Source organism: Athene noctua, chromosome 15 (genome assembly GCF_965140245.1).
Source record: "Athene noctua chromosome 15, bAthNoc1.hap1.1, whole genome shotgun sequence".
Taxonomy (NCBI): Eukaryota; Metazoa; Chordata; class Aves; order Strigiformes; family Strigidae; genus Athene; species Athene noctua.
Window position 1 is genome coordinate 3,907,831 of NC_134051.1, and position 26,531 is coordinate 3,934,361.

The 26,531-nt window shown below is 50.5% G+C and overlaps 1 protein-coding gene across 1 annotated transcript; it reads left to right on the forward strand.

The window, feature by feature from the left end:
- TRAP1 (TNF receptor associated protein 1) lies at positions 1-26,531 on the forward strand. The gene is made up of 18 exons (XM_074919011.1): positions 1-116; positions 5,114-5,281; positions 6,698-6,780; positions 7,188-7,328; positions 15,050-15,121; positions 15,857-16,017; positions 17,233-17,342; positions 17,531-17,604; positions 20,067-20,222; positions 20,591-20,711; positions 20,840-20,909; positions 22,098-22,245; positions 22,761-22,946; positions 23,533-23,671; positions 24,161-24,246; positions 24,783-24,928; positions 25,330-25,402; positions 25,692-26,531. Exons 1-18 carry the CDS (start codon positions 29-31, stop codon positions 25,791-25,793), a joined length of 2,124 nt encoding a protein of 707 aa, XP_074775112.1. The 5' UTR covers positions 1-28; the 3' UTR covers positions 25,794-26,531.

Genomic DNA, 26,531 nt, shown 5'->3' on the forward strand with positions numbered 1-26,531 from the left:
GGCGCCGCGTGAGGCGGGTGCGCGCGGCATGGCGGCGGCGGCGGCGGCGCGGCGGGGGCGGTGCCTCGCGGCTCTGCTGCGCCTCGGGGCCGGGGCCGGGCCACGGGCGCCCGCAGGTGAGCTGGGGCGGCCCCGCCGCGCCGTCACCCCGCCGTCACCGCGCGGCCGGCAGCCTGCGCTGGGCCCTGGCGGGCCCCGGGGCCGCAGGCCCGGCGGGTGGACCTGGGGCGGGCGGCGTGAGGGGTCTGAGGGACGGCTGGACTCCCTCGGCTCGGCCCTGGCCATCGCGTCCTTCGCTTCCCCGGGGTTGCTCTCGGCCCCGTGCGCGGCCGTCCGGACTTCCCCGGGCCCGGGGGTGCGCACCGGCAGCGTTACCGCACTCGGCTGGTTCCAGCCGCCGCCTGCTCTGGGGGGCGAAGGGTGGGCGCCGAGCTGCCGTGGTGCCCGCCTGCCCGCCCGGGAGCGGCTCACCGGAGCTCCCGCTCTCCTGGGAACCGCGGCTGTAAACGCCCAGCCCGCTTCTGGCAGGCGGGTTCGTGTAGGGCTGCCTCGGGTATATCGCGTGCCCGGGGCCACCCGCGGGCTCAGGCGGGGCACAGCGCACGGTCAGGTCACGGAGCGTGGTCAGGGTCATCTCCTGGCTCCCGTGGGGCATGTCCGGATCGGGGGGGTCTGGGAAAGGAGCTGAAGAGGACAGCGGCTCTGCTCTGGCCGTGTCAGCACTCGATGGCTTTAAACTGCAACAGGGGAGGTTCAGAGTGGGCATTAGGCCAAAGTCTCTCACAGAAAGAGTGGTCAGAGAGTGGAACAGGCTGTCCGGGGAGGGGGCGGAGTCACCATCCCTGGGTGTGTTTAAGGGCCGTTTGGATGAGCTGCTGGGGGATGTGGGGTAGGGGAGAACTTTGTAGCGTCGGGCTGATGGTTGGACTCGATGATCCCGAGGGTCTTTTCCAATCTGAATGATTCTGTGACTAGGCAGTGCCCGAAGGGTTTGTGTTTCCTGGGAGGTACTCAAGATTTCGCCTAAGATAGCTGGCAAGATGGACAGCTAAGAAAATCCAAACTCTGAGGTCTTGATTATGGGATGTGTTGTCTTATCAAGGCCGTAGCATGTAGGTCTGGAAACCTGCTCGTGAGTTGTCATTAACTGAGGCACAATGAGAAGCTTCCTGCACATCTGTGAGCAGCCCGTGCTGTGCTCAGTATTTCCTTATCTGTTGCCTGGCTCCTATTCAGCAGTTTTGTAGGTGGCCAGTGTGGTCTGTGGTTTCCCCGTGGGTTATGAAGAGAGACTGTGACAGAGGAAATGGTGTGACAAATAGGGTCGCTATCAGGGTCAGACTGTTAGATTTATTGTGCCATTGAGTGCCACTTCGGGCAATTCAGTTCTTCCACCACGGAAATCCCCAGTGGCTTGTTAGCATCCATGTCTGAGAGAAGCTGTGTGCCTCCCTTAGGTTAGACATATGCTGGCAGAGCCAGATTTATTCCTTAACCTGTCATTCAGATCCTTCCGGGAAAAAATAGTGAGCAGAAACTGCGTGGGGTGGAAAAGAGGGAGGAGCCAGAGGTGGTGTCCTTTCACTTGGATGCAGAGGGAGATCCCTGGCTGCAGAGACAGCCATCCCTTCTCCCTTCCCTTCAGCCATGCAAAGTTGTCAGTCTTTTCTCTTGGCTCTCGCAGTGCTGAAGGCTGAAGCTGGTGCAGAGCTTTTTGGGAGGTGCGTTGGTTTGAGCAGATCAGTCAGGGACTCTCTTCTTCCTAGATTTGTACAGGATCTGGTGCCCAGCTAGAGAGCTCTTTCTTCTAATGAGATTGGAGCTGAAAGCATCTTATTGCTAGTGCTCCTCTTTGCAAGAGCATCCTCAGGCTTGCAACTGCACAGCAATCAAGCTATTATGGTAATTTCTGCTGACCCAAATTCTCCTCTTTGTTTTGAACTGCGTACTGCTTTGTGCTCGATTTCCCACCCTAAATTTCTAACTGACATTCGGCTTGGCTCGCTGCAGTCCTTTTCCAGAAGAAGCTGTGTTTCCTGGGGGGTTGGTTGGGTTCGGGAATCCCAGAGGCGTCCTGGTGGCTGCACTGAAAGGAGCCCCCGAGACCGAGGGTCCCTCTCTTTCCTGTGGAGTGTTCCCCCTGTGCACGGCTGCTCTGGTCAGGCACACAGGATCACTTGGGACTCACAGAGAGCTGAAAGTCAGAAAATAATGTGGGTATCTGCCGTCTTTTAAGGTGCAGGTTGGGCAGTGATGCAAATAGGAAGGTATGTAGACTGTGATAAAGCTCAGCATTTGATTAACTCAGTATAAAAAGACCTGATTTGCCCCAGCACATTGCAGCGCTCTACCAGGGCAAAAGCCATTCCTTCTTTGTCTCTTGGTCTTAGAAATTTGTTTCTCAGGCTCATTCTGAGTGTCACTTTATCCTGTTAATTCAGCAGATAGTTTCTCAATAGCTTTTGTGTGCCGATAATTGGTTTTGTATCCAGAACTGCCGGGAGCCTTTCCCGTGCTGGTCAGGCAAGGGCTCTGCAAGAGACAAAGGGTCTGAAGATGCTGCAGCTTGCACTTAATGAGCCTTGTCTCTACCTGCCATGGAACGGGCTGTTAATTAAGGATGATAAGACCAAACATTACATGTACCCAAAAATAACTTCTGAACTGATAGGTGGTGATTCATTTTTGTGCTTTAGAGGTAGGCAGACAAAAAACGTTAATATATCAAAAAATTGTAAATAGCTGTATTTTCTAGAGTCAGGTAGTGTTTATGGGCTGGGGGGTGACCTGTTTTTTGGCTCTGGGGCCTTGCTGCCTGGAGATCTGATGATAGAAGTGGCCTTAAGATTAGCACGGAGCTGCTGCTGAGCTGCTTCTCTTTTGGGTCCTGGAGTCACAGAGGAAGCAAAATTCCCCCTTTTACTTCTGCTGGTTGGGAAATATGTGTGTGTGTATGTACAAGTGCAGATTTTTCAGGGTATCCTACACCAACTAGCATGCAATGAGCATAAAATATGTAAACCCTGTCTAAATACATAAATAAAATATGTAAAACCTGGGCTGTCTTGGGCCCTTCCTCTCTGAAGCTCGACGGGCTGGACAGGCACATAGCAAGCTCTCCACTGCTTTCTGCTTCAGTCACCTGGGCTCTTTTCCTTGCTTTCTCAGATGAGCCCAACAAAGGCAGTTGAATGAAAGATAAAGAACATGTCCTATGATAATGCGGCAGAACTGTTTGTGATGCAGAAAGCGAACAGTTATGTGTGTAGGAGGTGTTCAGATGCATTAAGAACTATTTGTGGGCTCTTTTCTTTAAGGGCAGAATGACTGGGGAGTAATTCAAGCTTCTGGCTGGAGCAGTGGATCTTGATTCAAAGCTTTCTACAAGGAGGAGGAAAAACGAGGACTGACAGCCTCCTCGATCAGCTCTTGGGGATGAGATGCAGGAGCCAGATGTACTGTTAAAGCTCAGGGGTTTGTGTTCACCTGATCTGGAGTGAGTGAGAGCCCAGCCTGATGGCCTGGAACAGCAAGACCTGTTCTCGATGACCATACTGGCTGTAGTACCTGCTAAGGTGGGCAGGAGGTTTGCAGAGCACTTGTGAAGGGAGCCTGAGACCTCCCAAGATGGGCTAGAGCATGACGAGGGATATTGGTGAAAGGGCTGGGATGCTGAGTTCACTCGGGGGCTGTGACAGGGTGGAGGAAGGCTCAGGAGGGAGCTGAGCTCTCCCAGCATGCCAGCTGGACTGGAGGACTGTGGATGGCTGAAGAAGCTGTTTCCAGGGGGGGTCACAGGTGCACTTTGGTGCTCTCACCATACTAATGGTTCTCTCTTCAATCTGTGGGTGTTTTTGTACCCATTCATCTAAAGAAAGGACACCTTGAAAACGTGCCTCTTGCAGGCCTGGGGTGTAGGGTTTGCCTCCTTTTCTTGCTTGATGAAACAGCTTGCAAGCACAAAATGAGTCGTAAGAAAAGCCTGGGCTTGTCACTGCTTCCAGCCGCTTTTCCTCCTTAGCCAAATTCTTCCCACTCTGCCCAGGCCAGCCTGGTCGCTCCTCTGCCTCCCAAAACAGCCCCGTCTGTTTATGTTCACTGCAGGGCTGGGGAAGGCCCAGTCACCGCCTGCCCCCAGTGCAACCACGCGTTCACATCCGCACCCTCCGGGCTCTTACTCCAATTCTCACTACAGTTCAGAAATCACACCTAGTAACTGGCTTTGGACAGAGCTCTGTAGTGCTGTAAATGTTTTTTTTGTGGTTAGGCTTAGCTTTGTTTCATGCCCCAGCAGTGAGAAGACTGCTCGGTGCACCTGGGCACAATGAAGGAGGAGAACTGGGAATCCCAGTCCTTAAGAGGGCTTGTGCTGTTTCCTGACACTGTCAGTGGGGAAAATGAGAGACTTGTTGACTAGTGGCTTTGTTGCAGCACATGCTGCGTACCCCAGAGCTGGCTTTGTTGGAGGATGTAATCCCTGTGCTCTGTTAACAGTCACGGGCCAAATATCTGTTGCCATAATGCAACTGCTCAGCTGGCTGACAGGAGCCAAACGGGGCTTGCTGGAGTTGTTCTTAGATACGGGAGTGAGCTTCTTGTAAAGGAGCTGGTTGCTCTCAGTGGGGTGAAAGCAGGAGAAAGAGATGTTGGTGCCTAGAGGCCTGCCTGATGGTAAGTGTTAGTACAGCATCCAGAGAAGCTGCGTGTGCAGAGGCATCTCTTGGAGGTGCAGGCTGCCTCGCTTGCACCGAGGTTTTACTTTTTCACTGGCCCTAATGTGGGAGTTGAAGTGTTCCCTGTTGTCTTCAGCTTGGCCAGGTAGCATCACTGAAAGCTGCAGGCTGCCTCTTCCTCACCAATTAATTTGTTGTGAAAGCTACTAACTTGTCGTCTTCTGGCTGGAATTTTAGTTCAGGAGAGTTTAAAGTAGCAACTTGCCCTTCTTCTGCAGTGAAGGCAATGCTGGAGGGAAATGGTGGGTGTTTGTGAGGGAACTTCAGTCTTGCTCAGACAGTGTAACTCCCTGCAGGATTGCTTAAGTGGGACCTTTAAAGAGTGCTCCTGTTGCTGCTGATACTTGTGATTTATACTGATCGTCAATTTTGTCTTCTAGCAAAAGGAGCAGCATGTCTCCAAAGACAAATACTCCATCATTGGAACCTCAGGTACAACATTCCTGCCACCAGCATTTCTGCTGTCCAGACATACAGCACGCAGACAGCGGAGAACAAGGAAGAGGAGCCCCTGCACACCATCATCAGCAACACAGAGAACGTGAAAGGTGGGCACGAACACAGATGGCTTGTGGGAACACCTTGGGGTGCAGGCAGACCTGGGACAGGGTCTGGGTGCAGCTGTGCCCTGACTGTGAGGGTGAGCCCTCCGCAGTAGTGTTTCTGCTCTGGAGGAGGCGCAGGTATTGGTCATCGCATTGAAGCTGGCAGGCTGCAGTTTGAATCTGTGTTGCACCATCATCTCCCAAAACTCGGATGTGAAAATCAGAATGGCCTCTACTGAGAAACAGGGCCATCAAGACTGCAAGAAGTTGCATCTGTGGGCTTAGCCAGGCAATTGATGGTCATGCATATGTGTAGAGGCTCCACGGGCACTAGAATTTACCTAAAAAGAGACTCTTTTTGTCCCAGAAGCAAGCTGTGCCTGCCCAGGTCATTGCTGTGGATCATGGAGATCCAGTGGGAATCTTGGTGTCAACCTTTTAGTTAGGATGAGTTGGTTTGCACATCTCCAGGAAGAGGTGCTTTAAAGCAAAGTCCCATGAGTTATTCAAGCAATATCATCTTACCTTCGTGCTCCCATGGTTTTTCTGGCAGGTACTTCTGAGACTGACAGGCTGTGAAGCCCCCAGTGGGGTTGATGTGCTGCCCCTGCTGCTGTCTGCACCCTGGCTTTGCCCCTGTCGCTGGGGACTGTAGGTGCTCATCAGCAAGACATGGCAGAGGTGATGTGTGACCCGTGGCTTTCCCCAGGGTGCTTCAGGGATCCCTAATTCCTCTAGAAGGAGAAATGCTATTTTTAAAAGGCCAAGGATGGTCTTTCAGCCAAGATGTTTTATAGTGTTGTTATTTCTGAGGAAAATTCTCTTTCTGGGCACAGCTGTCTACCTGCATAGGTGGCTGTATGTATGCACTCCCTTGCCTGCTCCACACAGGCATTTGAGAATCTGCCTTTTTCTGCTTATGGCTTCAAGTATTGTTGGGGCACAAGAAATGCTACCTGCCTGTAGAAGCTCTAGGAGCAGGGCATGTGCAGATGTTTCCCTTGAAAACTGACTCAAGGAAGAGTATGGAAGGCAGGCTACAAACCACGGGAGGCACTTGAGAGAGCGGTTGGGGATTGCATAGAGCCACACATTAGGAGCAGGGGGAATCCTCAGGTACTGATTGCTCTGCAGCCCAGACACGGTGGCCAGCACGGCAGTGACTGCCGTCAGGTTTGTGTGCCAGGAATTGAGGCACAGAGGCCAAGTGTCTGCTTGGCAAAGCATGCTGCCTCGTAGGGGTGTGGAAACAACACCTTTACTGTCATCTCTTTGGAGGCCACAGCTGCCTGTGTCCCATCCTGCTTCAGGCTTCCTCTCCTGGGAAGCTGAAGCACGTGGTAAGATTGCAGTTTTGCCTTCCTTTCCAAGAGGAGCCTGGTGAAGTGCCTTTAAGGTGTGTTTGTGATTTTATTCTAGGTGCAGCCTCTAAACATGAGTTTCAGGCTGAAACAAAGAAACTGCTGGACATCGTTGCCCGTTCTTTGTACTCGGAAAAGGAGGTAAGGCACCCACTACTTGCTGGTAGATTTTCTGTGGGTAAAGCCCGGGCTCTGTCAAGAGGAACATCCAGAAGGGTTGAGCTTGGAGAATACCTGCTCGGTTTCTCAGCAAGTCCTGTGCTGTTCACATGTCTTGCTTTATTGAATGACATTTTCTTAAGACACTTTGAAAATGTGTGTTCAAAACAATTTGTAGGTATGGCCAGGTGACTCTGTGAGCCTCAGAGCCTCTGCATTTAGTATTTTGTTCAGACAGACTGTTCTCCTGGCAAATAACAGGGAAACACAATTCTTTTTCTAGCGAGCTGGGAATTAGTTTGTGAGTAGGCAATGAGTTCCCAGGTCTGTGGGAGTCATGTGCAGTGGACAGAGCCAGGCCACAGTGTCAGTTTGTATCTTGTTCCCAGGTGTTTATCCGGGAGCTGATCTCCAATGGCAGCGATGCGCTGGAGAAGCTGCGTCATCGGCTGATGGCAGAGGGGAAGGCCTTACCAGAGATGGAGATCCATCTGCAGACAGACAGTGGAAAGGGAACCATCACTATCCAGGTACCTCCCTTTGGTAACAGGAGAGCATTATGCCCTGCTGCTCTCTTCACTTGCCTTTGTCCCGTGAAGGTGCAGTGGAAGCTGAGAGGTAGCACAGCCCTGTGGATGCCTAAGCCTGCCTGAAGAAGTGTGCTGTCCTCAGCTGAGCTCTGGTTCATGAGGCTGTAACCTCAGGATTTGATGAGAAACCACCAATTTATCTGCTCCTCACTTGTCCTTATAAGAAAATTTGCTGCTCCTTCCTTCCACATTAGGAACTACCACTAGCTTTTCTCCCTGTACCTTGTTTGGTGCACTTCTCAAGTTGATAACGCATTTCTCACTAGTGGAAAAGTTGGCATTCAGGTTTCATCCTGACCTTTGGGGTGGATTTCCCTCACCTCCTTCCATGGTAGCTTGCAGATCTTCCCCCTCACCTCAGTCACTGGGAGATGCTGCAGTGGGGAGAAGAACCTCCCATTGGTGATTGTCTCTATCTCCTTCTCCAGGGCAGGCCAAGTCCAGCTGGTGCTGAGGTTCTGCCCTGATGTGCAGGTGGGGCTATAGAGTGTGGCAGTACCATAGCACTTACCCATCCCCCTTTCTGCAGCCCTGCTTTAGATTGTTCCCTACTGGCGCCAACATGCTTAGCAGGAGCGGGGCAGTCAGCATCAGCGTGCTCACCTGTGGGCCTCAGTGTGGTGAGGGAAGGAGGAGCTGGGCCTTCTCTCTGTACTCAGATTGCTCTTGGTCATGGCTGTTGTCCAGGGTGAAAGGCTGAAGCTCAGTTTTGGTGTTTTCTTGACAAAGTTCTTAATGCAAAGAAGGCAAATCAGTAACTTTCCTCGTGGACCAGTGCTAGGCATGAGAGTGTAGCTGAGGACTGTTCTCAGGAGAGCAGAGAATGAGGCAGACAGCAGTGTGTGAGTGAAGGCTGACTGCAGCGGGTCCAGGGGAGATGTGGCACAGACAAAGCACACAATCTGATATTTTTCACGTGGGACAAAAGCACTGGCTGTGAGAGGCTGCTCAGTTATTTTATACTTTCTCTGCAGAACAAGCAGCTGTGGTTGCCATGGGGAAGTTAGCGTTCATCAGTGGGCAACACAATCATCAACTCAAAGATGCTCAAACTGTAATGCAGTAGCTTTGCTATTCCTATCACACCTGACTATTGCACTTTTCTGACTGCTGTGTAACACCAGTTCTTTACTTAGCTCTCACGTATCCCCAAGCAGGGTGTCACTCCTGCCTTGCTCTCATTTTTCCCTTTTACAGTGGACATGTAGCCTCAGGACCAATCAATATGTTCCTCCAAGTCATGCTCTGTAGCTGTGGAGGCTGTCCCCTTCTTTGGCAGTTTGGTTAAGAGACTTGTTTGCCCACCTTGCAGACAGGGTGCATTTGACGTCATACCGAGTTAGACGTGTGAGGGACTTGTCTTTTTATAACCCCCTACCTGGCTGCCTGTGCATCTCTAATACGACTAAATGAGTCTTAACTAGGAAGCTTTGAACTGCATCAGTGCTGCACTCTGAGAAGGGAGAGAGAACAGCACTACTCCAATCTCTTTTAATAGGTTTGCCTTCTCAGTAGTGCGTAAAGCTCCTTACCTCCAGTGAAGGGTTTATTTATAACCTCTTGAAGAAACATACTGCATGTAAGGATTACTCTGAACAAGCCTCACTCAGAATGTTTGCCTGCCTACCTTTGCAAAGGTGCAAGAAAACTTGCCTGCAACAATTGAGGAAGAGGTGAACCTGTCCCTTAGTCAGTGTTTTGTTTTCTGTACTCACCAGGACCCACCGAAACAGAAGCAGCAGGTCCCTTATGTGTGATCTGTAGCAGTGGTCACCCCGTTTTTTTCTAGGAAGGTCCTGTTTTCTTCAGATCCTGAGGTCCTTGTCCTCAGATCCTCTTGCTCTTGGCCCCTGCATCTGCTTGATCTTTCCCTTCCCCTTCCAAGCCCTGTAGCATCTCTCTGTGTCTCACCAGTTTAGAAAAGGCAGGTCTGTAACATGTGATGGCCTCCGCTATAGGCACGTTCTGGGGAGATTATCTAGCTCCAGTAAAGGACTGTGTTCACCTCTCTTAAGTAACAACAGTTCTCCTTGCTTCTCTGCCAGGACTGAATTTCAGTTCTAAGCACAGCAAGACTCAGAATTTTGATATGATGTCCTCATTCAGGGACACCCTACCTAAGCATTGCCAAGTGTTGTATTTGCTAAGAGGGAAATGTTCACTATCCAGTCCACTGGATTACACCACCTCAGTTCCTTCACCAAAGTCCTAATGTTTTAGCAAATTCCGTGGTTTCCTCCATCCCTTTGAAAACTGTCTTATTCTGTTTCTAGGACAGCTCCATCTGGTAGCAGCCACAGCCTGCAAGGTCAGATCCCGTAAGAAAATCCACTTGAAAATGATAAGGGTGTGTTTTCAATGAGGACAGATCTGCAGAGCTCTGCAGTTCTGCACACTAAGGCTTTACAGACATGTTTTTGGACCCTTTGAGGTGGGAACAGAGAACCCCTTACAGACCCCAAAGCCCTGTGATCACAGAGCTCTCCAACACCTGCAGAAGGCTGGCGGCGGCCGGGCGGTGACAGGCGCTTAGCTCTGTCACTGCAGCTCTGCCGTACTGCGGTGTCTGGAGGTAACCCTGTGTCTGTGTGAGCTCGGGGGCTGGAGCTGTGCTCGTTGCTGGTGCTTAATTTAGGGCTAGGACAGTGCTAGCAGTTTAGAGGAAATTGTTTGAAATGTTTACAGAGCTAATAGCTGCTGCTGCTGGGTGAGGGTGTGTGACTGCTGTTTTAACAGGGGTAAGCAGCGTAATTGCTGCCAGAGCTTGGGGCTGCTCAGTTCTCTTTGCTGGGCTTTCTTCTCACTTTGCAGTCATCCAAAATCAGTGTCTGTGAAGCCACAAAATAACAAGTTTGCTGTGTTTGGGAGGAGTTAAAATGACTGCAAACACCACTCCTCCCTGCAACAGCTCCCTGTATCGCTGAGCAGATCTCTCCTGACTTGGAGTTATAAACAGTCTGCAACAAGGACTGGGCTGTCCTGAGGCTCTAAGAAGGAGCTGAGATGTTTGGGCTTTAGCAGTTCAATGCAGGTGGACCCACATGTCCAACAAAGCTTGGTGCAGGTGGGGACCCGGTCCCCCTCCACGCAGGGTCGTGTCCCGGAGCCGCCCTGTGCTACCGGGCTGCAGCAGAGAGGGGGTTACGTCCTCAGCTGCCTGTGGCACTGCAGCAGCCAGCCCCCACTCGGGCTGAGGAAGCAGGGGGGCAGGAGATGGACAGTAACGCGGGTAGAGATGGAGGGGTAAAGCTGTCTGTACTTCAACAAGCCTTGGGTGGAATTAAGCTTCCAGAAACGTGGCACTGATTGCAGGGGTGGGTTAGAGCTTCCAGTTGTTGCATCATCTTTTAACAAATAAGCCAGGGAACCAGAAATTTAAATGTATCTTAAATAACCTGTGGCTTAGGGGGAAGGAAGTGCAGAATCTTTTCTTTTCTTCCTCTTCATGCCGGAATAAGAGCACGTCACATTTAAATATGGGAAATTCAGAGGGGATAAAAGGAACTACTTTTCTGAACAGCATGTATTTAGACCTGAATGGGTGGAGGCTCAGCCTGTAGCAATGCTCAGCATTGTTGAAAATAGTGTTAACACAGGGTATTGGAAAGGAAACCTCAAGCTCTCTGCTTTGGACCGTTTCCATGCACTAGGCCAAGATTACCTTGTACCTGTATGCACCAGTTTTATTGTGGCTTTTCTCCTCTTGGTTGCTGCTGCAGATGCCATATTGGTTCTAAACCAGAATGCTGCTCCAGTGCAGCTGCTGTCCTAGTCTTGTGAACTTTAAGTCTCTTTAAGCAAGGTATTTAAATAACAGGGGCAACACTTGCTAATTGGACATTTTTGGATTTTATTACCTTATCAGTTGGTGAAAGCAGCATGTCTTTATTTTATAATGTAGTCGGTGTTCTTCTGATGCCCTGTTGAGATTCTCCACTGAAATGTGTTTCAAGTGTTCCTTTTGCAACAAAGCAAAATGAAAGGCACAGTAGCTCAGATATGTACCTCTAACTGCAAGCATTCTTTCAGATGCAGCTGTGGCAAAGGCAGCAGTTAACGGTTGGTTAATGGATTGTTTGGGTCTAACAAGGCTCTACAATACCTTAAATTGGACTTTGGTAATGAGCAAAGATGCTGCATTACCTCGATTCTTGTTTACAAGCTAATCTAAGCAATTTGATTTAAACTAGATTTGTTGCTGTAATTACGCAGTTTGTTTCTGCTTTACCACAAATTATGATATGAATACAAGAGCTGTGGACTGACTGATTTGATGAGACAGATAGTGGGGCCAAAGGTGTCCCTTGAGGGAGACAGAGGTCCTCAGGGCTGCAGAGCAAACCCGGAGGATTTCATGGTGGGAGCCCTGAGGTCCTGCGTGCCCAGCCGTTATCTAGCCATCAGTCCACAGGACAGCCTCTGTTTGCAAACATCCAGCACCTACACCACAAAGGTTAAAGCAAAGTGCAGAGAAAGCACAAAGGTCCTGTGCAGTTCAGCTGCAGGCTTTGGTATCTGGGAGGTCTCCACACACAAAAAAGTGCCAAAAACAAGGTTCAGCTGCTGTCTCTTCAGGGTAAATGTTACTTATTTTAGAAGGGTAGCTCAGTAAGTGTGGCCGTGGAGCTCTTCAGAGCCCTTGGAAAATGGAGTGAGAGTCTGTAGCCTGTTGTGTTGTCTTACAGAGGGACAGGGCTGTAGAGGAGATGGTTCAGGGGGAGGCTGTTTACTTTGCACCCTAAGAAGTCCCAGAAGGGAAATTCAAGCAGATGAGTAGGTGGTGGTTCTGCTGAGTAACAGAAGGGCTTCTGTAATTAACCTTCAGCTAATGAAATGTCAGCGCACTGAACTGTTTCATGGTATACAGTGGTTGGTTTCTCCAAGCTTTGGAGAAGCATTTGGTACTTTAAACTCTGAACATACCCCTCACGTCTTGTAATTTGTGAAGCCCCATGTACAGTTTGCTTCGTGCTGTTAGGAATAACTCTGCTGTGGCAGTTTTCAGCCCGATAAAACTTCTCTTGCAGGCTGAAGGGAGGGCTTGAAACTGTCTGCAGGGGAAGAGAAGTTGTAATGTTGATGGTGGAGCAGCGGCAGTCCTTGCAGTTTTGCTGGCCAGTGGCGAGTAGAATGTGTTTGCAGAGGGTTGTGCGATGACACGGTGGCTCCTGGCGAAGATGCCTGGGGGCTGAGCAGCAGCCTCTGCGGCATGGAGAAGAGCAGTGGAAGTCCCACCAGCTCCTTCCTTGGATTTCACGGAGCTGGTGCTGCTGGTGCTCGCGTCGGCCCTGCCCGAGGCGGGCTGTTCCTGGGCAGGTTCATTTGCTGCCATGGCTGAAGAGGGCCTGCTCTGCAGAAGCCGAGCTCTGTCTCTCTGCCGCCAGCGCTTTATTCCCCGTTCCCCGGCGCAGCACCATCTGGTGCAGGGAGCTGAGAAGCACAGTGCGAGGGCCAGCCGCAGGAAACGCGGACGCGGCAAGAGCCGTTTGAATCTTGATGGCTTTTTCATCGTAATCCGCCCAGGTGTTTTCCTGCGGTAGGAAATGCCTCCTTTGCCAGGATCTGGGGCCGGCCGCCTAAAAGGGCGCTTTCCGCTTTCCCTCTGAGCGAGTCGGTGCTGCGGGGGGAGCGGATGTTTTGTGCCATGTTCTCTTTGTTCGTTGCGATTCACTCTCTTCAAACTAGTCTCCAGGAATTGTCATTAAGCGTTTTGCAATAAGTTTGGCAGGGTGTTCGGAATTCAATAGCCAAATAAATTCACAGGGTAAGGATTTTTTTTTTAACATACTGGAATTTGGGAATGACATGCTGTGCTATAAATAGGAGTGGATCAGAGGAGTTAAGAGTTCTGTTCAGGGTCTGGCATGAACAAAACCTGAACCAGATGCTGAAAACTTTTCTTTGTGGCTTTTTCTTCCCTGGGGGAAGGGACCATGTCAGATTCCTGAGATTGTGCCATACCCTGTTTGTTTTTCCTGACTTTTCATCTCCCACTGTTGAGATCTTGCTGGGCATCCTCCTCCTCCTCCACCAAGCTGACTGACTGGCCTTACCATATTTAATCAAGGGAAAGGTGTTGCTGTGCTGTGATTTGTGGGGATGCAGGAAAATGTTTTACCCACATGGCACCTCGCTTGGTAACCTCACAAGTTGACCACGATTGGATCCTTCAGTGGAGTTAATCACTATATTAAAAAATATATACTGACGTTAACTTAATTTGCTAGTAAATAAGCCCAGTAAATGCCCCATATGGGTGGTGGTGGTGTGCTGTGCCAGGATTCACTCTAGCATCTCACTTCCGAGCCATCTAGCAGCAGCCAGTCCCGCTCTAGCTCATTTTGCTGACTCCTGCACACCAAATCCCACCCCTGCATTAACAATACTGGGAGGGCGTCAGCCTGGTTCTGGGTGTGCAGGCTGCTGTCAGCTGTGGTAACTGTGCTCACAGGTACTCGAGCTGAACTCCTCAAAGGAACGAGCATCACCTTTCATTGGGGTAATTTTCACGCTGTTGCCGCCTTACAGAGTGGCTCAGAGAACCTGCAAGAGTGGCCTCTCCGGATGTTTGTCAGCTAGAGAAGCTGCTGCGATCTGGGAGGAGGAATGGCACTTGGCTTTCAGAAGCGGCATCCTGGAGGGCATTAGCCTGCCCTTTGCTCCACACACATCTTCCACAGAAGCAAGTCTGAAAATACGTTGGACTACAAAATGGGAAAGATTTTTGCTGGGGTCCTGTGTGAGAGGATGACAATCTCTAGCTGGGGTTCACTGTTAGCAGTGTTGGCTTGGGGTCGTGCAAATGTGTTGTGGCAGCAAAAGAAGTTGCAGCCTAGTCTGAGGCGTGCTGCTGCAGGGTCTGCTGCCTGGGAGGCATGCGCTAGCAGCAGGGCGATGTTTATCTGCACACAGCAGTGCAAATCTGGATTGAATTGGGGATGAGAACAAGCCGTGTGCCTTCGCAGCCTGTCAGAGCACCGTGAGGCGTGGCTGGTGCACTGTGCTCCCAGCTGGGGTTAGCCTGTCCCCACAGGCGCTGCAGTACCCAGCTCTTGGGGACCTGGACATTGACAGCTTCATACTCAGGCCTTGTGAAACATAATGTGAGGGGGAGAGGAGGAAGGAAAAGAAGGTGGAGAACAATGAACGTGGTGCTTGTAGACAAGGGTCTGCATTACCTGTGAGTTAAGGGATTTTCTGCTCTGCCACTGATTCCTGGTGTGAGGGCATCTGTTCCCCATCTGCAGCTTGGAAATAAGCTGTTTCTCGCTGCTCCTCGGCTCCCCTTTGGACCTGTTCAGGAGTGGAAACCATCTCTGTATGTGCATGGCACCTGGCACAACAAGGCTTTCCAGCACTGTCGTCTCGTGTGTTTCTAGGGGGATGTAGAAACCAGCCTGTGTGGTGTGGTTTTGTCTTCCTCAAGAAATGGCTCAAGTGGTTTATAGCCCCAAGGCAGGTGTGGCTGTCTCTTAGAGCTGTGTGCCTCTCGAGTCCACTGTCCTGACCCTGTGCAGCTGGAGTCACAGCTGGAAGTCTGCTGTTGCAGGCTCGGCTGGCTGGGAGAGAGTGGGAGTCGGAGATGGAAGTTTCTCAGGTGCTGTTTGCTAAAGTAATGCTTCTCTACTGACATTTCAGCTACAGTTGCTGTTTCTTTTCAGGACACAGGTATTGGGATGACCCAGGAGGAGCTGGTTTCCAACCTCGGTACCATTGCTCGATCAGGCTCAAAGGTAACTTGGGATGAGGCAGCCCTTCTCCCCTGCTTAGAAGAGTGTTCTCCAATTACAGCCACTCTTGTTCTCCCAGTAATTTTTCATTCTGTTTTGTCCCTTGCCCCCCAGACCAGCTGTGAAATTACACCCCTCTTGGAAGGTGAAACCTGCCTGTGGAGTCTTCTAGCTCTTAATGGTTTCTGCTGTGTGCTGTGGGAGGCCCGCGGTGCCCAAGCAGCACTAATGGGCCCTGTGTGTAATGCTGCTGCACCTGGCTGCCCTCGCTCCTCAGTGCCTTCCTCCCTGGGCCATTGTTCTGGAGGGGGACACGCTCACTCGGCATTCACCCTGTGTCTGAGAGCACAGCAGCTGTGTCCTCATGCTGACAAGTTGTTACATATATGTACCCGATTATTATTTTTCCACCTCTGGAGTCACCGTTTTGAGGTCTTCTGCTCCTGATTGACTGAGCCCTTGCTTGGTTTCCTTTACTGCTAGTGGCAGTGACTGTTGCCCTAAGCAACACTCCGCTTTTGCAGAGGTACAGTCCCTGTGGGAGAAACCCTTTTCCTTGGGGGCCATCCTCAGAGCACTGATGCAGAAGTGTGGGATGAGGATGCTGGACTGCAAGGCTGCGGTACCTGGTGTAGGGCAGCGTCAGTGCATGAGGAGTCCAGCTGGAGCCTGGATTGCAGTCTCCCAGTGGTACCTGAAGTTACTGTGTGCTCTTTTATGTCTCTTCTGTTCCTCCAGGCTTTTCTAGATGCTCTTCAGAGCCAAGCTGAAGCCAGTAGTAAAATCATCGGCCAGTTTGGAGTGGGTTTCTACTCAGCCTTCATGGTGGCTGATAAAGTGGAGGTGTTCTCACAGTCTGCAGAGCCAGGGAGCCCAGGCTACCACTGGTCTTCAGATGGGTAAGGCTGCAGAATGGGCTGGAAGCATGGGGAGGCTGTGTCCAGACCAGGCAGGGACTGAAAGCTGTGCAAAGCAAGACAGGGCTTGTGTGGTCTTTCATGACCAGGCTTACTGGTTTAGATCCTGCTCAGATTATACATGGTAACAAACTGTGGCCAAACGTGCCAGGGTGAAAATGCCAGGGACAAACTTGCTTTGTCAGAGCAGGCGTGTTGTGGACAAAGAGACTACCTGCCTCTCCTGTTCCTTCCCTGCTGGCAAGCAACCATCTTAGCAGTGCCCCAGACTGGAGAGACAAATTTAACCTCTTTGGTCTAGTCATCCCCTGGGTCTTTTGCTCAAGGGCACTCACAGTAGGCAGGGCTGTGGCTCTGCAGGCACGTGTCTTCTGTGGGTCAGATCTGTGTCCTTATCCTTTGGTTTTTGCTTGAAGTTGCAAATGTCTGTGGTGGCAAAGCTGTGACTGCTGCACCATGTTGAAATCAGAGCTTCTGGGGGTGATAAGCTCTGCATCCCCTTAAAATCCCCTAGGAATAAAGAATTCATGAAGTTACTTAAATTATTGAAAAAAAACCCGTGTAACTGAGACTTGGGCTGCAGTCAAGCTGCTGTCTATGGCAGTCTGTACTGCTGTATGCTTTGAAGGCGTGCTCGTCTGTCATCGCTGTGCTGTCTCTCCCCTGGGTCAGTGCTCTCACCAGTGTTTGATCCCCTCATGGCATTCACTTAGCAGCAGGGTAGGGATGGTCAGCCAGAGCGGGCTGTCTTCAGCAGAGCACAGCTGCTTTTCATTGTAACCAGTTGCTGCATACTCCAGTGGAGCTGCGGATGAGGGCCCACAAACAAGGCAGAGTTGACAAGGGAGAAGGCGGGAGCCTGGGTGTTGCAGTCACTGTAGGAGATGTAGGAGAGGAGTTGAAGGCTGTGCTCGCACAACCTGAAGTTTGTTTGAAGTTTGTTTCCTTTTCAGTAGAGGCTGCGGGTGTCTGTGCAGAGCGGTGTGTCCTGGGTCTGGAGTCTCTGTAGGGAAGACAGTCACATGTTTTGGGGGGGCTTCTCAGAGGCCCAGAGAGCATTCAGGCATTTAAGATTTTTAGCCTTTTTCTTTTGGTACTGAAGTGTTCTGTGTGCTCGTAGTTTAATAAAACAGTTTTATGTCCCATCATGGATGCATCTGCGGCACAAGCTGACATGGGGTCTGTTTCTAATCCTAGTTCAGGAATGTTTGAGATTGCAGAAGCATCTGGTGTCAGAACCGGGACTAAGATTATTATACATCTCAAAGATGACTGCAAGGAGTTTGCAAATGAAGACCGAGTCAAGGGTGAGTGGAGGAGGGAAATGCTGTTACGTGCTGAGGGGTTGTGTGAAATCTGTTGCTGCCCCATGAGTGGGAGGTGAATTTACAGTGTTTTTCCTCTCCTGCAACACCTTTCACCTGCTGTTACTGAGGAAATTCTTACTGTGTTGTTTTCACAAACACAACTCTTCTATGTCTTCTTTCCATGCCAGAGGTGGTGACAAAATACAGCAACTTCATCAGCTTCCCGCTGTACCTCAATGGGCGAAGAATTAACACATTACAGGTGAGCAGGAGGGCCACAGGCAGGTCACTCATGGAGATGAACCACTGTAATCCTCCACTGCAGACAGGAAACAGCATAAAGGTGCTGCTGTCCCTGGAAATCAGGGGAGAATTGTCCAGGGTATCACAGACCCTGTAGTGATCAGTTAAGTAGAACAAAAGGAGACAATCCAGCCCAAGTTATGCCTGGAACTGCTTGTTTGCATTTGTTGGAGAGAATGCTTGCAGATTAGTAAAGCAGTTTTTATTTATAGTTATCTTCTGGATTTTCCCTCAATCAGAATTATTGTTTCAGCGCTCTGTAATACTTACTCTAACTGTTTAAGCCAGGTGATATGTTAGTGATGCAAGGATTGCTCATATCACTGGTGTGCTGACACCTCTTGCTGCAGTTCTTTCTGTCCTTCAGCGTAGGATAGCCAGTGCCAGCAAATGGTTGGTTTTCTTAGTGGTGCAGCTCACAGCCTGATTTTCTTCACAGTTCCTAGCTGAGAACTGCTCGATGCTGGCATTTTCTGGCCACTTAAAATTACATTGCAGCCAGATCCATTTTAGTCATAAGTTCTTGGCCCAATTGCAGGAATCACCTAGGTAAAATTAATTATCTTTAAAACAAAAATCCATGAATCACTGTCCTCTGGCATCTCCTTTTTCTGGTTGTTTAAAGCTTCCTCACCTAAGAGAGGAGGTAGAGAGTGTATGTTTGGGGTTTTTTTGTTTCCTGGAATGTGGCACTGAATGCACAGACTGTCAAAACTGTACTTTAATATTTTATCATGTTAATTTATCTAAGGTTCTGTAATTGGTATTATTAGTCACTGATATTTATTTGGATTCCTGCATAATAGTGTTTCTGTTCCAAAGGCTTTCTAGCTATTTCCCTTAAATTACAAAACCAGAAATAGATTTAGACAGCTGTTTGCTCTTTCTACCTGACAATCAATAGAACAGACTCTCTAGAGAAGAGTAGTACTAGAGCAAGGGGTGAAATGCCCTTAATAGAGTCATGTACTTTTATCTTCTTATCAGAAAGTCTGTTTTCCCTTGGGATACAGCAACAGCTTTATTCTCATTATGCTCCCATTTCAGGCCTTTTCTTTATCCAGGATCTTGTTTTTGCGTTTTTCCACACATCAACATCAGTTCAGTGTAAACAGAGCCATAGGTAGTTCCCTGGTGTGGATTTTCCTAGATAAGCTCTTGAATGCTTGCCATGTAGCTGGTGATGTGGAGTTAGAGGCTTTTCTGGTCTAACTGTGATAACTGTAGCTACAGGAAAGCCTCTGGGAAAGCAGCACTTTACCTAACAACAGCTGCTGTAAAGCACCTTAGTACCCAGCTGAGTCTGTAATCCTACCTGTGGTCCTGCAGACCTTCCAGGACACCTGTGTGTGCTGAAAATGTTACGAAGCCACTTGTGGAACAAGGCTTTGAGGCAGAAGAATCTTTAAAGAGTGTGGCAGCACGGCAGGGCTGCCAGAGCCCTGCATCCATTGGGGTCTGGTAGGTGGAGGGTGGGCTGGATGTTTGCATTGCCCCCAGTAATTGCTCCTATAGCTCATTAGGACTTGAGTGGCAGTGAGTGTAGTGGGCTTCCCCTGGCTGGAAACAGGAGACTCTTAGTTGAGTCCCAGTGCTTGTTAAATAGGCAGGACCTCCTGTGTCTTTGCTAGATGATAGTCTTTTGCTGAGGTACTGAAAACTTAATGTGATGTGAGTGTGGGCTGAATGCTTCAGAAAGATTTGGGGGGTTCAGAGCAGCAGCAGGTGGAAAGCATGGCCACAGGAGAGGACTCAGTCTGGAGCTTGAGGCTTCAATTCACATTTGACATGTGAAATGGCACTTCTGGAGCACTTTCTGACCCTGCAGCAGGGGTGGCCAAGTGGTTCACAAAACTTCTCTCAAACTGCTCCAAAACAAATCAGCAGAAAACAGGCAATCCAGGAGTTGCCTCACAGGCACTCAGCTGACCTTGTGGTGGGATAGTGACCTCCATCAGGGAGGCAGGCCAGTTGCAACAGACCCACTTAAACTCTCGCTTTTTCTTTTGCTTGCTGGTCAGGCCTTGAGATACTTGACCAGTACTGCCAGTCACCTGAGCTGTGGTAGCTGTCCAGAATGCTCTTGACCAGTAGCAAGTGTGGGACAATGGAGGTTAGCCAAATCCCTTTTGTTTTGGGCTAAACAAAGCTATGTTATACATGCTGCAGGGCAAGAGTACCTTTAGGAGAGGTGACTGAGATCAGGTGAGGGGCAGTAATCTGTTGGTCTGTGATAATGTGCCTGAACCACAATATATCCCACTGCCCTCGGGCTGTGCAGAGGAGTCTGTCTCTTTGAAAAATCATATTTCCTTGCTCCAGCATCCTGGAGGGAAAGTGTGACTCTGAAAGAAGAGCCCTGTGCTGTGGGACTGTAGGTCTTGAGACCTGATGGGAACTCATCTCCCTGCTCCTCTGCAGGCACTCTGGATGCTGGACCCCAAGGACATCAGCGAGTGGCAGCACGAGGAGTTCTACCGCTTCATAGCACAGGCTTACGACAAGCCCCGCTACATCCTGCACTACAAGACCGATGCTCCCCTCAACATCCGCAGCATCTTCTATGTGCCTGAGCAAGTACGTGCCCTTCTGCCCAGGAAACAGTGGGAGTCCTGCCCAGCTGCCCTGAAGAGGGAGGACAGGAGAGCTCTGTAGGGAAAGGAGGCGGCTGAGGCTGCGGGATGGCAGGGAGGCATAGCCAGTGTGGTGTCTCTGCCGCAGGCTGGGTGCCACAGGGTACTCGTGGGGATACTGAGTCACGAGAGCAGGGAGACGGCTCAGTAGATCCCTAGCTAAGATTTCAGTTCTCGTTGGGTTCAGCACTGGTAGGGAAGACCACAGTGTGACCTGGCCAGCTGGTGCAGCCACAGAGATACTGCAGCTCAGTGTGCAGCTGGGCACCCTGCACAGTGCTGCTGTTACCCTTCTGTTTCTTGTTCCTGCAGAAACCATCCATGTTTGACATCAGCAGGGAACTGGGCTCCAGCGTTGCCCTCTACAGCCGCAAAATCCTCATCCAAACCAAAGCTGCAGACATCCTGCCTAAATGGCTGCGTTTTCTTAGAGGTGTGTGCTGGGACCAGGAGTAGCAGGCTGTGGACTGTGGCTTCCCCGGGGGGGTGAGGCGAGGGGCTGACTTCCTGAGCCTGGCACTTGTGTTTGCCTCCCTGTTCAAGGGTTGCTCTGTGTTGCAGGTGTTGTGGACAGTGAGGACATACCCCTGAACCTCAGCAGGGAGCTGCTGCAGGAGAGTGCCCTTATCAGGTAAGCCAGAGGTAGGTCCTGTGAACTGCTGAGGCTCTCCTGGCTTCTTGCTGGTCGAGGAGGGGGCATTGGGGGACAGTTAGAGGGGCTTAGGGGGACCTGGCCTGTAAGCTTTCCATCCTTGAGAATTTCTGTAGTCTATAAAGTGAGTTCTTTCTCAGCCATGCTGGTCACATCCCGAGATGTGGGAGCAGTGTCCTGTGTCATACAATCTGCTGCTGCCTGCTTGGGCCACGTGCCCCTCATGTCCTAGGCTGCCTTTTGGCATCTCTGCAGCAGTAACAGTGGATTTGCTATTTAAAGTGTCTGGTCTGCACCACCAAGTGGTTTGGAAAACAAAACCAAACAGTAAGTCAGCTGTCAGTACTGAGAATCTGGGCCATACTTTAGCATCACCATTATTTATGTGTAGATCTTCAGGCAGCACCTTGTGCCTCTTGTTTCCAGACTTCCTTCAAAGCTGCTGTGCTCACACACACGTTCATCAAAAATTGAGTGCCAGCCGGCAGGGTTTTCATTTGGTGCTGAGGCCTTGTGAAGCTGACTGTTGGCAGGGCAGTCTCCTCTAAGAACACCTTAGATCTGGCTTTGATTCTTCTTACTTTTGGTCCTTCAGGTCCCCTCTCAAACATCTGCCATTGTTGCAGCTTGAAGGAAGTATGAGTAAGCTCTTACTCCTTATCACTGGTGCTGTTACCTTGTTAGGTTTGATGGCTAACCCTGTATTCCATGGCTGGTGAAATGCCTCTACCTTCACTATAGTCACCAAATTAACCCAGTCACTTCAGGGTGGGTTTTCAGGCCTTCAGAAAGTGTTCCTCCAAGTGTAACCCTTTTATAGCTGCTTCCTTCCCATGTTTAAGGGTAGCTGTGGGACTGAGGCAGATAGCCTGTGCACAGTTGGTTATGTACTGCAGCATCACTGAGTCACAAGTTACTGAAGATTTGAGGTTCAGCAGTACATTTGTACCACAGCTCTAGCTATCCCTCCAGCTCAAGAGCTGCTCTTGACTGAGATACAAAGAACAGATGTAGAGCCATGAGGGAAAGGAGACAGTGGATCCAGAGTTTCTTCTTTGTCCTCATGTTTGCAAATTCATCACTAAAATACAGCACAAGGAGAAAGATATCTAAAATCTCTTATCTTGGCCTAGCAGCTGTCTTTAAAAAGGCTTGTTCCTACTGCAGGAAGCTCCGAGATGTTCTGCAGAAGAGACTGATCAAGTTCTTCATTGACCAGAGCAAGAAGGACCCTGAGAAATATGCCAAATTCTTTGAGGACTACGGGGTGTTCATGAGAGAGGGGATTGTCACAATAGCAGAGCAGGATGTCAAGGTAGCAGGAGTCCTGAAGCACTGCGAGTGATGAGAGAGATTGCTGGCTCCTACTGTGACCTGGGGTGGGGGGGACTGCTACTTTGTGAATCTTACACGCCTATAACTTGTGTTCCTGGGTCTAACAGGACCTAACAGGTTCTCTAGTGCCCAAGCTCTTTCTGACTGGGTGCTGCTTCCCACTTAATCTGAGACACTGCAGAGTCTCTGTACACACACTTTTGTCAGCCCTCTCTGATGCAATATGCATTACAACAGGCAATAAAGTAGGGCTTTCCTTACTGTTGTCCTCTGCCTGGATTCCCATTTCCAGGAGAGCTTGACCTGTATCCTGTCTAGGTCATTCTTCTGCCTCCTTAATATCTGATGCAGGAAGGGAGGGAGTCGGAATCCCCTGAGCCTTTTTGCAGGGCTACAAGCGGGCCTGCATGTTACAAAGAGAATTCTCGGAGCTTGGAGTGGCCAGGTAGAGCTGTAGTCACCTGCCCTCAGGTCACAGGAGCCCATTTCTTCCAGGAGGACATAGCAAAGTTGCTACGTTATGAATCGTCTGCCCTGCCTGCAGGCCAGCTGACCAGCCTGACCGACTACGCCTCCCGCATGAAGGCAGGGAGCAGAAACATCTACTACCTGTGTGCACCCAACCGGCACCTGGCCGAGCACTCCCCGTACTTTGAGGCCATGAAGAAAAAAGACATGGAGGTGGGTGAGCAGTGTGCCAGGGCCAGGGGAACACCCTGAGCTATGGCATCAGTGGTCAGGGCTCACCTGGATCTCGGAGCTGAGCCGGGCAGTGAGGCCTGTGATAGACCCCACCACTCCCCCACTGCTACATCTTTGCCTGGGCTCCTTCTGTCTCCACTTACAGTGGCTGCTGTGGCGCGAGGCCAGGCAGGACCTGTCACACACTCTGTGCAGACATCTAGTTCTGACATCTGTTTAACACCTTCGCTGAACGCCAGCGCAGGAGCCTAGGAGCTGCTGTGCAGGCCTGGTAATGGTGTTACAGGTGCCCTCTGTGGGCAGGTGGCTTCTTCAGGGCTGGACTCGGTGCTGGTTCTCACTTTCCGTGGGGCAGCAGGACTTGTGCAGCTGCAGACCTGCCACCCATGATAACAAAGCCCTCCAAGGGTTCGCTGTTGTCTGGGGCACTGAGTGATAATCACCATGGGGTTGAACCTACTAGTTTCCTTTGTGCTGTTCTTGCTGTTTGGTGCAGAATTGCCTTGGGAAGGAGGAAATGCTGCTACATCCCAAACAATGTGTCATTGTCCCTTTTTTGGCACAGGTCCTGTTCTGCTATGAGCAATTTGATGAGCTGACACTCTTGCACCTCCGGGAGTTTGACAAAAAGAAGCTGATCTCGGTGGAGACAGATATTGTTGTTGATCACTACAAGGAAGAGAAGTTTGAGGAGAGCTGCCCAGGTATCGCGAGGCTCCCCTGGCCCTTCCTGCTGCGCACAGCCCCGCCGCCCCGTGCCAGTGAGGGTACAGAGCTGTTCTTGCAGCTCCTGAGCCTGTGAGCAAGACCATTCCTTTCCATCCTGCCATTCTCAGGCTCTGAGGCAACTTGCAGTTCTTGCAGGTCCTTTTCAGCCCACATGATCAAAGTTTAAGCAATTTGCTGATTTAAACAGATTAAATGTCATATGTGGAGTTTCCGTGAGTTGAGATTTAACAACACACATGCATTTGGTGCCCTGACAGAGGCAAGCAGGCACTGGCAGGGCATGAGCCTGCATGGTCTGGGGTTGAGGGCATGTACATAGGGGTGTGCTGAGCAGTGCTGCCTTTCCATTTCCGCAAGAGAACAGATAAATGGAAGTATGAAATGGACGGAACTCAGGAGTAAAACTCACTGTCCACTGGCGCACAATAAATGCATGCTCAGGTGTGTTGTCTTTCCCCTGCCAGCTGCAGAACGTCTGACAGAGAAAGAGGCTGAGGATCTGATGGCCTGGATGAGAAATGCCTTAGGCTCTCGAGTCACGGGTGTTAAGGTAGGCGTTCTGTGTCCAGGTAACCGAGTACAGGAGATCCACAGGGGTAATACTCTAGGGAAAAAAGATGGTGGTTATTGGGGATCTGCTGCCACAGATTTTTCTTTGGACTCTAAGAGAAATCATTCTTCTCCATGGCTCCTTTCTGTAAATGGTATGAACACTGGTATTTGCCATTTGGATGGTCAGCATGGCAGCAGAAGAACCACATCTCAATGTGTAATGCGCAAAGCCCATTTTACTAGTTCATGCTCAGGTTACCAGAAGAACAGGCTGGTGACTGTCTTGTCTGTGGACTAGAAAGGTTTATTGGCAAGGAGTGCTTTGGGTCCAGTGGTGAGCTACTGCCTGTGGACCAGTGGGGCCATTTGGGCCCCCAGCTTTCCTGCTGGTTTAGGCAGCTCCTGTGGGGTGGGGATGAATCGTGTGGGGGCTTGGTGTGCTTCTGTGCTGAGGAGGCTCCGAGTCCTTGAGCCTCCCCCACCTCTAACCCACGTGGATTTTCATCTCTGCACTAATGGCTGTTCTCGCCACAGGTGACAACACGGCTGGACACCCACCCTGCCATGATCACTGTGCTTGAGATGGGGGCTGCCCGTCACTTTCTTCGCATGCAGCAGCTGGCCAAGACCCAAGAGGAGCGTGCCCAGCTCCTGCAGCCCACCCTGGAGATCAACACAGGGTAAGGGGGAGCAATACCAGTGCTAGGCCCAGGGCACTGCAGTCTTTCTGGGGTGGAGGCAGAGAGGAGGCAATGTAAGGCCCCCAGTTAGCAGAGCCCTCCCCATTAAATGCAGTGTGTGTGTGTACTACACTGGCTTAATCTGTGAGGCTGTGTGGCACAGTTGATGTGAGACACACACACACACTGGGTCCAGCCCCCCCAAGGACAGTGGGGGTTAAGGGACAGGATGGGAGAGACAAGAGAAGCCCCCAGAATAGGAGTGAGGAAGTTGGAGCTATTTTGGCCTTCAGGTAGAAACTTTTCTGTCCCACCTTGGTGTAGCTGCTCATTCTGGAAATAAATTTCTCGTTGTGTCCAAAAATACCAAGTCTCGGTGTTGATCTCTCTCACTCTTACAGGCATGCTCTGATTAAGAAGCTTAATGAGCTGAAGGACAGTCAGCCTGATCTGGCCCAGCTGCTGCTCGATCAGGTGAGTGCCAGGCCTTCTCCAGCAGCAGCACCACCCTCAGAGCCAGCTTGCAGACCATGTGTGGCAGGGAACAGGGTGAAGCCCTTGTAGCGGGCAAGAATCACATCCTTCTGTGCTCCACACTCTGGGTACTTCTGGTACTTGTGGTCCATGTGTTTTCCTGCCAGACGGCCTAGAAGAGACATGCTTGGTCTTGGCATGCAAGCCCTGGAGAGTGACGTTCGCTTCCTCCCCAGCTCTCATCCAGCTCACTCTTTCTGCTTATTTAATGCTTTCTCCTTTTTTTCAGATTTATGAGAATGCCATGATAGCAGCAGGACTGAATGAGGATCCCAGACCAATGGTGAGCCGGCTGAATGAACTCCTCACCAGAATCCTGGAGAAGAACTGAGCCCCGGAAGACTCGAGAATGAACTCTGTGCTGATCTCCCTTCCCTCAAGTGCAGTCACTCTATCAGCTATTGCAGCATCTGCTTGCAGGCGCCGTGCAGTGAGGGGTTCATGTGGCAGAGGGCCAGAGAGAATGCAGGGGACTTCCAACCCTCGCTGCTCAGGGAGCAGCCAGTTGCAATTATTAGATCATACATCATCAACCTGTTCAAAGTGCGATGTTCTTAGTGGGAACAGAATCCAGAGGTCACTGCTAAAACAATATGCCCAAATTTCTGACATGAGCCTCATTTCATACTGTTTCTAGAAATGGCCTTTCCCAAAACAGATGTTGGCAGCAAGATTCCCAGTTAGGTCTGTGAATATATGCCCCTGTTCACTGAACCCCTGTGCTCCATTGTGCACCAACCAAGCACTGACAGAATTAATTTGTTAAGAAATCTCCACCTCTGACCAGGCAGGAGGAGTTTGCTGGCATGGAGTTAGACTGCTGCCATTAGCAGACACAGATCCAGTTGGTGGAACATGTCAGTTCAATCCCATGGCAGAAAAGATCCCCAGGCTGCTAGATAATTGAGTTCATTCTGGTCTTGCTGTGGAGAAAGGAAAGTAACTGGGAAACAGCTTTCCAGTGCGTGGCTTTCTGGAGAGTCTCTGGCATTTTTGCCTCTTCTGTGGGATAAACTGCATGTCTAGATGATCTGTATTTATGATAAATAAACTCCTCCTCTTTTCCAGA

Coding starts and splice junctions, on each gene's coding strand:
- TRAP1 (XM_074919011.1), top strand. CDS start 29: ATGGCGGCGGCGGCGGCGGCGCGGCGGGGGCGGTGCCTCGCGGCTCTG. Junction 22,947..23,532: donor TGAAGAAAAAAGACATGGAG/GTGGGTGAGCAG, acceptor TTTTTGGCACAG/GTCCTGTTCTGCTATGAGCA. Junction 24,929..25,329: donor ACCCTGGAGATCAACACAGG/GTAAGGGGGAGC, acceptor TCACTCTTACAG/GCATGCTCTGATTAAGAAGC.